Source organism: Sus scrofa, chromosome X (genome assembly GCF_000003025.6).
Source record: "Sus scrofa isolate TJ Tabasco breed Duroc chromosome X, Sscrofa11.1, whole genome shotgun sequence".
Taxonomy (NCBI): Eukaryota; Metazoa; Chordata; class Mammalia; order Artiodactyla; family Suidae; genus Sus; species Sus scrofa.
In genome coordinates, this window is record NC_010461.5 from 121,628,607 (window position 1) to 121,641,097 (window position 12,491).

The window sequence follows — 12,491 nt, forward strand, 5'->3', positions numbered from 1 at the left end:
GTCTCGAGGGGGAGCCCGGCGCGGTGTGGGGGAGGGGAGGGGTCCGGGCCCCCAGCGCCTCTCGTTCCTCCAAGTAGAGAAAGGAGGATTCAGCTTCCCAGGAGAGGCTCCCGCCTGCGGCCAGGCCCCTCGTCTCAAGGGGCCAGGCTTGTGTGGGTCGAGGCGCGTGATCCTGTCCCCACGCCCATCCCCAGAGATGGGGAGGCTCGGGGCTGGCCTCTGGGTTGCTGGAGGGCAGCCCTGGTTAGTCCCAGCTGGGCGACCCCCTGGACCGCAGGGCCCCTGGCGCCCGTCCCTCCCAGCAGGTGGGGGTCCCTCAAGGGCCGCTGGACTTAGCCTCGGTTGGTGGCCCTCCCCCCCCCCCCCGCGCCACCTGCTGTGGTCTCTTCCAGCTGCCCCCGCTGCTAGGTTGGGGCTGTGCAGATGGGCCCGAACAGAGTCCTGTGGCCTGGCCCCCGGGCCCAGCTGTCCCCACGCCGGGACTCCCGTTCAACATCAGTGTCCCACAGGCACCTCAGACCCAGGGTTCCCCACAAGGCCGCGCGGGCGTGGGTGGCCACAGCCTCCCAGGGGCTTCGGAGCCTCCTTTCGAGCTCTGCTTGCCCCCAGCCTCATCCCTGTCCACGTCACAGGGGGATTGCCTTTAGCTGCCGTTTCTTCCCATTGAAACGTCTCACTGCCCAGGAGAGCTCCCTTGGGAACACCTGCCTTTGTCCTTTTCAGGTCACCTCCCCAGACCCTCGGGCTCAGCCTCCCGCAAGGCTGCCCCCAAACCCCTATTTGCTTTCCACTCGGGGAAAGCACGGCTTCCGCGGCCCCAGCTTCCTGGCCTCCCACCTCCACCGTCGGTCTCCTGGGTCGCGCCCCTCTGAAGTCCTACATGTGGCTTCAGCATGTCCGGCCCTGTTGAAAGCAGCGTCTCCGCGGCCTGCTCCCTTGCCAGCCCGGCCCTCCTCCCCGCAGCCCCCTGCACCCCCGCCCCTCTCCCGCCCTTCCCTTGGGGGCAGGACTTGCTTTGCTGGCAGGTTAGATCCTTTCCAAGGGGCCAGCTGGACCCAGACTCACTGGCAAGGAGACCTCCCACGGGCTGGGCTAGACAGGCCTGCGGGGAGCCCCGGCCACGTGGACTTGACAAGAGAGGCGGGTCTGGGTGGGGGATGGGAGGAAGCCCTCATGAGGGGCCTCTGTCTTCTCCCTGGGGGCGGGGGTGGGGTGGGGTTCGCCCGCGGGCTTGGCCATGTGTGTGCTCCAGCCCTTGTGGGCGACTTTGGTCTTACCAGTCACCATGTCGGGGATGGAGTGGCAGCTCGGAAGGCCCATCTGCGAGGAGCCTCGGCCCTTGTCCCAGCTCTGCCGCTCCGCAGGGCCACTTGCCCCTTCCGAGGGCTCTGCCTTGGTTCTAAAAGGGAAGAACAGAGAGGGTTCGAAGGGTCCCTTCAGCCCAAGGACCGGGAGGGACCCTTGATGGAGCTCCCGGGCCTAGATCGGCGTGGGCCCTGGTCTCTGTGCTTCCAAGCAGGCCTCCAAGCATGGCTCCGGGTCATTTCCTCCCAGAGGACTTGACCTTAGAGGCTGGGAAGGTCAAGGGAGGCCCTGGGTGGCGTCTCCGAAGGGGCCGTGCGTGGGGTCAGCTGGGCTGTGAGGCCGCCCCGCCCTCCCCGCCGGGGACCTGCCTGGCTGGCGGTGGGTTTTCTCGCCCTTGGCCCTGGACGCTTCAGTTGCTCACACACAAGCCCTCGGGGCGTCCGAGGCCTGCCTCTTCCAGCCTCAGCCTCCAGCCCCTGCGCTTGGCCTACCCGCCCTGGTGTCCGCCAGCCCAGAGGCCCTCGGGCCGCTGTCCGTCACCGTCGGCTGGGCGCTGTTCTGGGACACACCACGCGCTCCCTGTCGGGGACGGTCCTCCTGCTGCCCCCTCGGGTGGCCGGGCCCCTCTCTGTCCAGGGTCCGGCTTCCATCTCAAGGCCGCCTCCTGGGTCAGGCCTTCCTCCAGGCCCAGGCCCCGCTCACGGCTGCTTCCCGAGCCCCCGGCCCAGCTGCCGCGGCCCGTCCCTGGACTGTCCCTAGGCACGGGGCCCTCCTGTGCCCCCCAGGGGTGGGTGTGTCTGTCCCCCCTCCAGACCAGGAAGGGGGTCGTAGAGGAGGGGCGAGACCACGACGTGAACCGGGTCCCCAGCGTGTACACTGGATTGAACAGCCTTCTGTGCCACCAGGAGCTGGCTTTAGTGGCCGTGAACACAGCTCCGCCTGGTAAGGGGCACAGTCACCTTGGCGGTGCTGACTGCTCTGCAGGGCTGCACAGTGACCCTTCTCGGCTATCCCGGGCAGGTGGCAGAGAAGGGCCACCTCAGGCCCTGGAGGCGGGAGTGGCGGCCCAGATTCCACTGTGAGGAGGATGGAGAGCGGGAGCGGCGCCCCCCCCCCCCGCACCCCCTAGCCCACCCCTCCCCCCGGACCGGGGGCGTCCAGTCCGCCCGGAAGCCACCCGCTCGCGGCCGCGGCCGCAGCCAAGGAGGGTTTCTTGTCCGATGATGTCTCATCAGGCAGGCAGTCGTCCAAGGCTAAGGGCGCACCGGCCGACCTGTCCTGGCGGATAGACACCGCGCGGTGGCGCTGGGCGCGGCGGGCCTTTCCAGGGGAGCCCCTTGCGGGCTTGCTTCCAGCCCCTTTGCTCCCTGGCGGTTCCAGGGCTGCCCCGGGGGTCGCTTTCCTCCAGAAGCTGCAAAGTCTCCTCTAGGGACCTTGTCCCAGGAGGCACGGTGTCGTTCTGGTCAGCGCCAGGTAATCCCAGTCCAGTCTCTCTGTCTCTCTGGCTCTGGCTCTCTCGGTCTCAGCGACAAGCAGGACAGCAGGGCCCCAGAGCACGTGGCCGCCAGTCCTGACTCCCTGACATCCGGGTCTCAGAGAGACTGGGGACCTGGTACAGGGATGCGCGGGGCCTCAGGTGGGCTAAGGGGAGGGACCGGGCTCCATCAAACACAAATTGGGGCCCCTGCGGGTTCGAGGACGGAGGGGACCCGGGACCCCAGACCAGAGTGGGCCCTGGGGAGGCCGCAGGGCGGGGTGAGCACGTGGCCCCGTGTCCCGACTCCCGGACATCCGGGTCTCCGAGAGCCTGGGGACCGCGTCTCAGGCGCGAGGAGGCGGGGCACCCTCAGGTGGGCCGCGAAAGGGCCCCAGGCCTGCCACGTGCTGCCTGGTCAAGGTCCGTACCCTGAGGGAGGACCGAGGGGACCCTGGAGCCCAGGTCAGAGGTGGCCTGGGGAGCCCACAGGGCGCGATGACCACGGGTGGCGGGTCCCGCGCTCCGGGTCCCAGAGAGCCTGGGGCCCAGGTCCCAGGCGGGGCGGGGCCTGAGGTGGGCCGAGGGGAGGGGCTCGGGCTGAGGCCTCAGGATGAGGGGCCCGAGCGCGGGGGAGGGGGGGGGCCGCCCGGACCCCGAGTCGGAGGGGAGCTCAGCGACGCCCTCCCCGGAAGTCAGCCCCATCCCCCCGCCTCGGGAGCGACGAGCACGTGGCCCCGTGGCCTGACTTCCTGACATCCGGGTCTCAGGGCGGCTGGGGCCCTGGGATAAAAGGCGGGGCCTCCAGGGGCAGAGGAGCATCCGGGGTCCCGCCGGCACCCAGGTGAGGCCGCTCAGGGAGGCCCGAGAGACGCCGAGGCCTGGAGCGGAGGGAGAGGGCGCGGGGCGGCCCCGGGCCGGGAGGTGCACACGAGGCCGGGCCCGTCGTCGGCTCCCGGGGCTCAGGCAGACGGGGGCCTCGGAGAGACGAGCGGGCCCCTCACGGGCAAACGGGGCGATCCCGGGCCCTGCCGGGCGTCTGGGCTGGATGCCGGGCAGGGTCGCGGCCCTCAGACCCCGGCGCCGCGAGGGAGCCTTTGCCCTGGCGCGGGGAGCAGGAGGCCCGGGGGAAGGAGGAGCAGAGGAGGCGGTTCCTGACCTCTGGCTGAGGGTCTCCTGGCCAGGAGGTCCCTGGTCTGAGGGGTGGGGCTTCGGGGCGGCGGAGGTCGACGCCCAGGACCCCCGGGGAGCACGGAGCAGACCCCACCCCTGGCAGAGAGCTGCCTTGTGCTGGGTGCTGGGAGGCCAGGCAGGAGGGGCGCACCCAGCAGTCTCCCCGGCCTCAGCCCCGGGGTGGGGGTGGGGGGGCTGGGCAGGTGTGGCCACGTGTGGGCCCCTCACCTCTTCCGGGTCCACATGGGGTCTCGTTCTGAGTTTCCCTCAGGCTCCAGGGGAGAGGGCCTGGGCCTGGCAAGAAAAGGCGAGCAGAGGCCGGAGCCCTGAGGGGACCACCCACCGGGGACTGGGGGCCCTCCCAGAGTCCGGTTCAACCGTCCTACCAGCACTGGAGACCCGGGCTGTGCCACGGTCTACACCCGCGGTGCCCCTCCATTCCTCTTACAGCGTCTCCAGGAACCAGAGGTGAAGGCCCAGGTGTGAGGCCCGCGTCCTCGTGTCACAGAGCAGGAGGCCCAGGCCGTGCCAGGCATCCAGGTGAGGTGTGGGCCCGAGTGTGGACCCGGGGCTCCCCATCCCAGAGCAGAGGGGACCCCACAAGGCCAAGTCACCCCATCCCCAGGGACCCCCAGATCCACATGCTGAGCCGGCTGCACCCTGAAGAGCCACCTTGCGTCCCCCTTCAGGGTCACAGGGGACAGGCCGCCCAGGAGGAGAGCCCCCGTGATGCCCGAGAGCCCCCCTAAGGAGGAGAGGTGTAGGGAGGTGGCTGCGGTGCTCAGCCCGGGCCCCTCCCCCCCCCTCGGTCTCTCCAGGCCCAGGGTCCCCATCTGTCACCTGCCCACATTCCTTTCAGCTGTCCAGCCCTCGCATCATGCCTGTGGATCAGCTGAGTGATCTGCGCAAGGTAGTGAACCAGCTGTTCCTGTCCGAGGAGGCCGCGACCCCGTCGCCCTCCTCTGCTTCGAGCCCCCCGCCCTCCTCTGTGGAAGCCGAGGCCTTGCTCCAGGATGCACTGCTGGCGATGATGGCTGACCTGGTGGAGTTCCTGCTCCTCAAGTATTGCACCAAGGAGCCCATCACCAAGGCAGAGATGCTGAACGTGGTCCTCAGAGATGCCCAGGACCGCTTCCCCGACGTCCTGAGCCGCGCCTCCGAGTGCATGCTGCTGGTCTTTGGCTTGGATCTGAAGGAGGTGGACCCGGAGGAGCACACCTACACCCTGTTCCCCACCCTGGGCCTCACCTGGGATGGGGTGCTGAGCGATCATGAGCTGAGCCTGCCCAAGACCGGGCTCCTGGTGGTGGTCCTGGTGGTGATTTCCCTGCAGGGGGACCGCGCCCCGAGGAGGTGGTCTGGGAAACGCTGGGTGTCATGGGGGTGTGTGCCGGGATGGTGCACTGCATCTATGGGGAGCCCAGGGCGCTCCTCACCCAGGTGTGTGTGCAGGAGGGGTACCTGGAGTACCGCCAGGTGCCCCACAGCGACCCCGCCCGCTACGAGTTCCTCTGGGGTCCCCGGGCCCACGCGGAGACCAGCAGGTTGAAAATCCTGGAGCACCTGCTCAGGGTCAACGGGAGGGTTCCCAGGTCCTGCCGTTTCCTGGCTGCGGTGGCGGTGAATGAGGAGGAAGAGGGGCCCTGAGCCCGAGGGGCGCCCAGGCTCCTTGCAGGCCAGCAGCTTGTCCAGCAGCTTCGCTCTGTGTTCGAAGAGCGAGCAGTCAGCCTGCCAAGGAGCGGGGGCCGGGCGAGGGGGGCACAGGGCGTGGGGCAGCCTTGGGTGCCGTTTCTTTGTGAGCCCGTGGGTGTTCAGCCCTGTTTCCTTTAGTCGTGTTTGTAATGCTGTTCCGTTCACTAGAAATCTTGATAAACTTCCGGGTCTAACTTGGCGAACTGTATCAACCACACTCGCATTGGTACTTACCTCGTTCAAGAAGACGAATTTGCCTTTCTGTAAAAGACGTTTGTCAATGTGCCATTTGATTTAGTGACCCTGAGCCAGAGGACATGCCGCTGGAATCAGAATGGTTTGGGAAATGTGACAGTCCTTAGCAGTAAATGAGATGGACCATGAATTCACTCAATAAAATTAAAACGGTTAAGCCTTGCTTCCTATCCTACCTGTTTGTCATTCTTTAAAACTAGATTTTTTTTCTTCTTTCTTCTTTTTTCTTTTTTTTTTTTTTTGCCTTTTCCTGGGCCACACCATGGCATATGGAGGATCCCAGGCTAGAGGTCGAATCAGAGCTGTAGCCGCCAGCCTCCACCACAGCCACAGCAACGCGGGATCCTTAACCCACTGAGCAAGGTCGAGGACCGACCCCCAAACCTCATGGTTCCTAGTCGGATTTCTTAACCACTGAGCCACGACGGGAACGCAGAAATGCCTATCTTTCGTTGGATGTGTGTGGTTTTGTTGAGAAAGCAGGAGACGAGGCATCTGCGTCCGTAAGACCTCTGCTCCCTGGCTCCTTTACTCCCAGACTCTCCCTGAGCCTCTGCTCTCTGGAAGGCCCCGCGTTCCGAGTGGGGACACGGCAAGTCCGGACACAGCCCTCACCCAGAACGAGCGTCTAGGAGGCGCAACGCTGAGAAGGACGGTGGAGAGCTGCCTCCCACGTCCCACAGAGCAAGTGGAAACGGGGCGGGCACGGCGGCTGCAGGAGCGAGCACCCGAGGCTAAGCGGCCCAAGCCGGGGGGTTCGGGGCTGCGGGAGGGACGCCTTCTGCGGGAGGCAAATGTGATGACGTTGCTCGAGGTGGCGGCGGCCCAGCCTGTGGCCGCCGTGTCCTCGCGGGGAGAGGCAAGCCTGAAATGCCCGCTTGCAGGAGACCAAGGATATTCAGTATTTTCCAAATGGGCGATGCGTGGAGTTTGGTTCCTTATCTACTCGGTCTTGCTGTTATATCGTGGAAGCAGTTTTGCTACCCACCCCCAGTTTTTCCGTAGGATTTCAGTGGGGTGTCTGCTTTGAAACTGGCTCCTGGAGTTCCCATCGGGGCTCACTGGAAACGAATCTGACGAGCATCCATGCGGTTGCAGGTTCGATCCCTGGCCTCGCTCCGGGGGTTAAGGATCCGGTGTTGCCATGAGCTGTGGTGTAGGTTGCAGAGGCGGCTCGGAACCCGCGTGGCTGTGGCTCTGGCATAGGCTGGCAGCTACAGCTTCGATTCGACCCTTAGCCTGGGAACCTCCATATGCCGCGGGAAGCGGCCCCAGAAAAGGCAAGAAGACACACACACACACAAAAAGACTCATGAAGTCCAAAAATAGTTAAATCACAAGAGTATATTGGTGGGAGGAAACCATTCCACTGATGCTGAAGCTCTCTGGGCTCCAGGCGGTGACCGCCCACCCCAGGGCTGGGCTCCCCAGAAGCAGGAAGGGCTCCTGAGTGAGTGTGTGATGGAAGCCCTGCCCAGCCCATGTCCATTCAGGGCCCAGGCGAGGACCTGGGCGGCTGCTCCCAGGGGCACAGTCAGAAGGTGGCTGTGGTGCTGGGCCTGCTGTCCCCTAGAGCCTCCAGGACAGCCGGGATGCAGAGAGGGCGGGGGACGGGACACCCAGGAGTCTGGGCACCTTGGGAGGTGTCCTGGGCTGGTGCCGCCAGAGGGGCCCAGGAGGGGTCCAGACCCCTGGGGGCAGGCGTGGGCGTGCAGCCCGGGGGCGGGCGCTGAGCTTCAAGGCAAGAGCCAGGTGGGGCCCGTGCAGTCCCCTCCCCGCTGCCCTCCTTCCGGGCTCCCGGCTTCTCTTCCATTCTCCTCCCTGCGAGGCTGGGCTGGCCGGGGGGAGAGGCCAGAGCAGCTGGGGAGCTGGGGGCCCACCCTCCGGGGATGCTGAGCAGGAGCCCCAGGAGTCAGGGCCGTTCTCCTCACCCGGGGACAGCACGAAGCGCAGGCCGCGCTGACGCGCCCCCAGGAGCTCAAGTCCTGTGTGTTTGTCCCGGAATGGGAAGTGTCAGCCGCTGGCCCTTTCTGGGCCTGGGCAGGCCTGGAGCACATCCAGAGAGGCGCCCTCGTGGCTTGTGGAATTGCCCAGGCCAGGGATGGAGCCCGAGCCACAGCACTGACCCACGCCACGGCTGGGCCAGCGAAGGCTCCTTACCCCACTGCACCCCAGCAGGAACTGCAAAGCAAACCAACACACAGAACCACAGCTACAAACCTTTTCATCAGGGCCGTGGATGCAGACAAAGCCTTTGAAACCTCTTCAACACGGGCTCGTGGTCAAGCCTTAAAGCAAATAAGGGTGGAAGGGAAATCGCCTCTCCTACAAGTGGCAGCAAATAGCCAACACTGTGAAATACTAGGAGCATTCTCACGAGGGCCAAAGCCCAGGAAAACGCTGTCACCTCTGGTTTTTGAGGCTGCGCCGAAACAGAAAGCCGGAGCCACGGACGGCAGAAGAACTAAGAAGGGCCTATGCCGAAAAGAGTGACTACTTGGGGTCACAACAGGATCACCTGCCCAGCAGCTTCAAAGGAATGGGCCATGGAGCAGTCCAATGAACAAGAGACTTCAGAAAGCCAGTGGCTGGAAGGTCTCCACGGCCAAATCGAGAGCCTTGCCCGGCAAAGCAGGCACTATTCAGAACAGGTAACAGGAAGTGACTCGATTCAAAAGTGCAATACACTTTAAAAGATACCTGAGAAGAAGCACAAGAACCAAAAATGTTATGTACATGTAGTCTGCATGGAGGCATTACACAAGTTTAGTGGGAGACTCGGGTTAAAGAGATTCCCAGTAAATCAAGTAGACCCGTGTGTGCTTTGCTGGGGAACAGAATCCGGGGAGCAGGTCGATACTTTTTTTTTTTTTTTTACGATATGACGGAATTACTGCTATAAATTGATCTGTCAGGATGATAGTCCATCTTGACCTTCTGTCTTTTGTTCTCAAAATAAACCCTGGAGAAATATAGAAGGGAGACTGAATGCCTAACCCATATCTATAGCTATCTGTAAGTCTCTCCGTACATATATCTTTTTATATACGTGTAGATCTGTATATCTATATCTGCTTATATATCTGCATACCTATATGTTTTATAGGTATGTACCTGTATATCTATCCATTTATCTCTCTGTACATATCCTGCTAAGTGCCTAATCCATATCTAATCTGTATAGACATATATCTGTATACATATGAACACTGCCTATCTATCTGTATATCGATCTTATATATATGCATATACGTGTGTTTCTATAGCTATGTATATGCATATATCCATATATCTTTCTGTGTATACATATAAATTTATATTTATATCTCTATATATCAAAATGGAGTTTCCGTGGTGGCGCAGCGGAAACGAAGCTGACTAGGAATCATGAGGTTGCGGGTCTGATCCCTGGCCTTGCTCTGTGCATTAAGGATTTGGCATTGCCGTGAGCTGTGGTGCAGGCCACAGATGTGGCTTGGATCCCACATTGCTGTGGCTGTGGTGTAGGCCGGCAGCTGTAGCTCCCATTAGACTTCTGGCCTGGAAACTTCCATAGGCCACGGGTGCAGCCCTAAAAAAAAAAAAAAGCCAAAAAAGACCCAAAACTCCCTAAAAACTCCCTAACCCATATCTATATCTACCTCCATATACATCTGTATATATGTTAATACCTGCATATATATCTGTGTATCTATCTGTACATATATATCTATCTGCATATCTATGTGTTTATATAGATATATATCTGCATATCTTTCCATATATCTTTCTGCATATATATATCTACATGCCTGACACATATCTATGGCTATCTGTACATATATATTAATAGCTGCATATATACCCAGACATCTATTTTTAGATATCTGTATATCTATCTGTACACTCATATCTGTGTGTGTATATATGTATATACATACCCGCATTATATCTGTATATCTACCTGTATGTATTATCTCTCTGTACTGTATTAATATGTATTAATACATATCTGTATCTCTCTCTGCATGTTTCTATCTGTCTATCTAAACGCCGACGCCACATCTGTATCGACGGGTAGCCTGCATAGAGCAGGTGACAGGACGGGGAGGGGAGAAGTTCCAACTTCTGCCTCTGCTCCCTGGTGGAAACTGGGAGCCAGCTGCTCAGGCCGCAGGGCAGGGTGGGGACAGGAGGAAGGAGGGGGCGACTGAGGGCAGCAGAGCTTGTGCTCATCACCCGTGAAGTCACGGTAGTGGCTGAGGACAGGCCCCTTGGAAACGGCCCACTTCCACACACAGCAGCGCGGGGCTGGACCAGACCGAGGGAGGGGGGAGCGTCCGGCCTCAGAGGGAATCAGGCCGCGGAGGACTTGGTCACGCCTTGGGAAACTCGGCCAGAAGCACAGTGTCCCTGGGAGGCTGCCTGAGGCTGCAGAGAATGAGGCTCCGTGCTCTGACCTGCGAGCGGTTCGCTCACGTCAGAAGCGCGGGCCCTGCCCGACGGCCGCGGCTCAGCCTCCTCTGCGCAGACAAGGAGTCTTTTCGAACAAAATGTTTCCACCGTGGAGCGGGCGGGTGGAGAGGCGCCGCTGGGAGGCGTGTGTCTTCTCTGGCCCTCCCCACGTCGGGGGCGCTGCAGCTCCCATCCAGCAGGGGGTCTGGGTGCAGAGCCTTTCTGGGCCCGGGGTGCAGGGGGCAGAGGCTCCGAGCGCACAGCGAGCGAGCTTCTCCCAGCCAGCATCTCCGCGGGGAGGCGGGAGCCGCGCTCGGACCCTTGGCCGTGAGTACTTGGCAGTATGTGGGGGGGGCGTGCCTCGTGCCCAGGGGGTCCGGAAGATGCAGCCCTGGGGACCCCGGGGCTTGCTGTCCCCAGGTGATTCCCCTGACTGCTGGCTGGGAGGTCTGAGGAGGGTGCGGGCCTGGGTCTGGGGGAGGGTCCAGGTCGGCCGAGAGGAAGGCCGGCCCCCTGGGAGGCAACGGAGGACCAAGGCCCCACAGGATCCTCTCTGCGCTGGGAGACCCCCGCGGGGCTGGCCAGGGTGGGTGCCCCCCCAGTTCCACCTCAAGGGGACGCGGAGGGGCAGGGCCTGGGTCTCAGGGGCAGGAAGCTCCTGTGGGCAGAGGGAGGGGCACCGGGCCTGAGGGGAGGCAAGGGGAGGGGCGGGGGGCGAGAAGGGAGCCTGGAGCCCCAAACGGGGGTTGGGGTGTACCAGAGAAGCCCCCGCCCGCAGGTGGCCCTGGGAGCCGCGGGCGGGATGAGCACGTGGCCGCGTGTCCTGACTTCCGGGTCTCAGAGCATCTGGGGACCTGGTACCAAGAGGGGCGGGGCCTCCAGGGGGCAGAGGGGAGGGTCCCGTGGTGCCTAGGTCAAGGTGAGAACCCTGATGGGGGCCTGGACCCCAAAATTGGGGTGGGGGTGTCCCAGAGAAGCCCCCGCCCGCAGGTGGCCCTGGGAGCCGCGTGTGGGATGAGCACGTGGCCGCGTGTCCTGACATCCGGGTCTCAGAGCATCTGGGGACCTGGTACCAGCAGGGGCAGCGCCTCCAGGGGGCAGAGGGGACAATCCCGGAGGAGGACGGAGGGGACCCGGGACCCCAGACCAGAGAGGGCCCTGTGGAGGCCGCAGGGCGGGGTGAGCTCGTGGCCGCGTGTCCTGACTTCCGGGTCTCAGAGCGTCTGGGGACCTGGTTCCAGGAGGGGCGGGGCCTCCAGGGGGCAAAGGGGCGATCCCGGAGGGAGGACGGAGGGGACCCGGGACCCCAGACCAGAGTGGGCCCTGGGGAGGCCGCAGGGCGGGGTGAGCACGTGGCCCCGTGTCCCGACTCCCGGACATCCGGGTCTCCGAGAGCCTGGGGACCGCGTCTCAGGCGCGAGGAGGCGGGGCACCCTCAGGTGGGCCGCGAAAGGGCCCCAGGCCTGCCACGTGCTGCCCGAGTCAAGGTCGGTACCCTGAGGGAGGACTGAGGGGACCCTGGAGCCCAGGTCAGAGGGGACCTCTGAGAAGCCCGCGCTGCCGGGGGGCGGGGATGCCCAGGCAGGAGGAGCTCACGTGGGGTGCCCCGACTTGCACTTCTGGTCTCAGCGCGCGCGATGGGGACCTGGGGGCAGGAGCGGTTCCTCAGGTGGAGACGGGCCAGCCCAGGACCCACGGGGATTTTCGGTGGAGACCCTGGGGGAGGGTGGGGCCCTGGATCCCAGCCCGAGGGGCCCCCTCTCGGCCCCTGCCATCACTCTGCTCCTGGGTTTCGGGTGCCACCCCCTGATGGCAGCCTTGCACTTGGACCAGGTGAGGGTCCGGGTTGCCCGCCAGGAGGCTGCTGGTGGGCAGAGGGTGGGCCGGGCTCCCTCTGGCAGTGAGGGAGGACCCGAGGGAAGACTGCAGGTCCCTGCTCCCGCAGAGCTGGGACCCACGGCCGCGGCCGCCCCTGCCCCACCCTCAGGAGCCCGGGCAGGGAGCCCCCCCTCCTGCCAGGTCCTGGGGGTGCCAATGCCCCGGCCAGGGGGCAGTCCGGGTCAGCAGAGGTCAGGCCAGATGTGGGGCCCGTCACCCGCTTCCATTCCTTGCAAGGAATGGCTTTCGAGGAGTTTCCCTCAGACCAGCCGCGGGGAGG

General features: G+C 63.5%; 1 protein-coding gene across 1 annotated transcript; it reads left to right on the forward strand.

Moving 5' to 3' along the window:
* On the forward strand, positions 4,153-6,059 carry LOC110257715 (melanoma-associated antigen 10-like). Its single transcript, XM_021079991.1, is given in 3 exon segments — positions 4,153-4,492; positions 4,812-5,292; positions 5,295-6,059. Coding segments are annotated over 2 exon segments (768 nt in total). The 5' UTR covers positions 4,153-4,492; positions 4,812-4,829; the 3' UTR covers positions 5,600-6,059.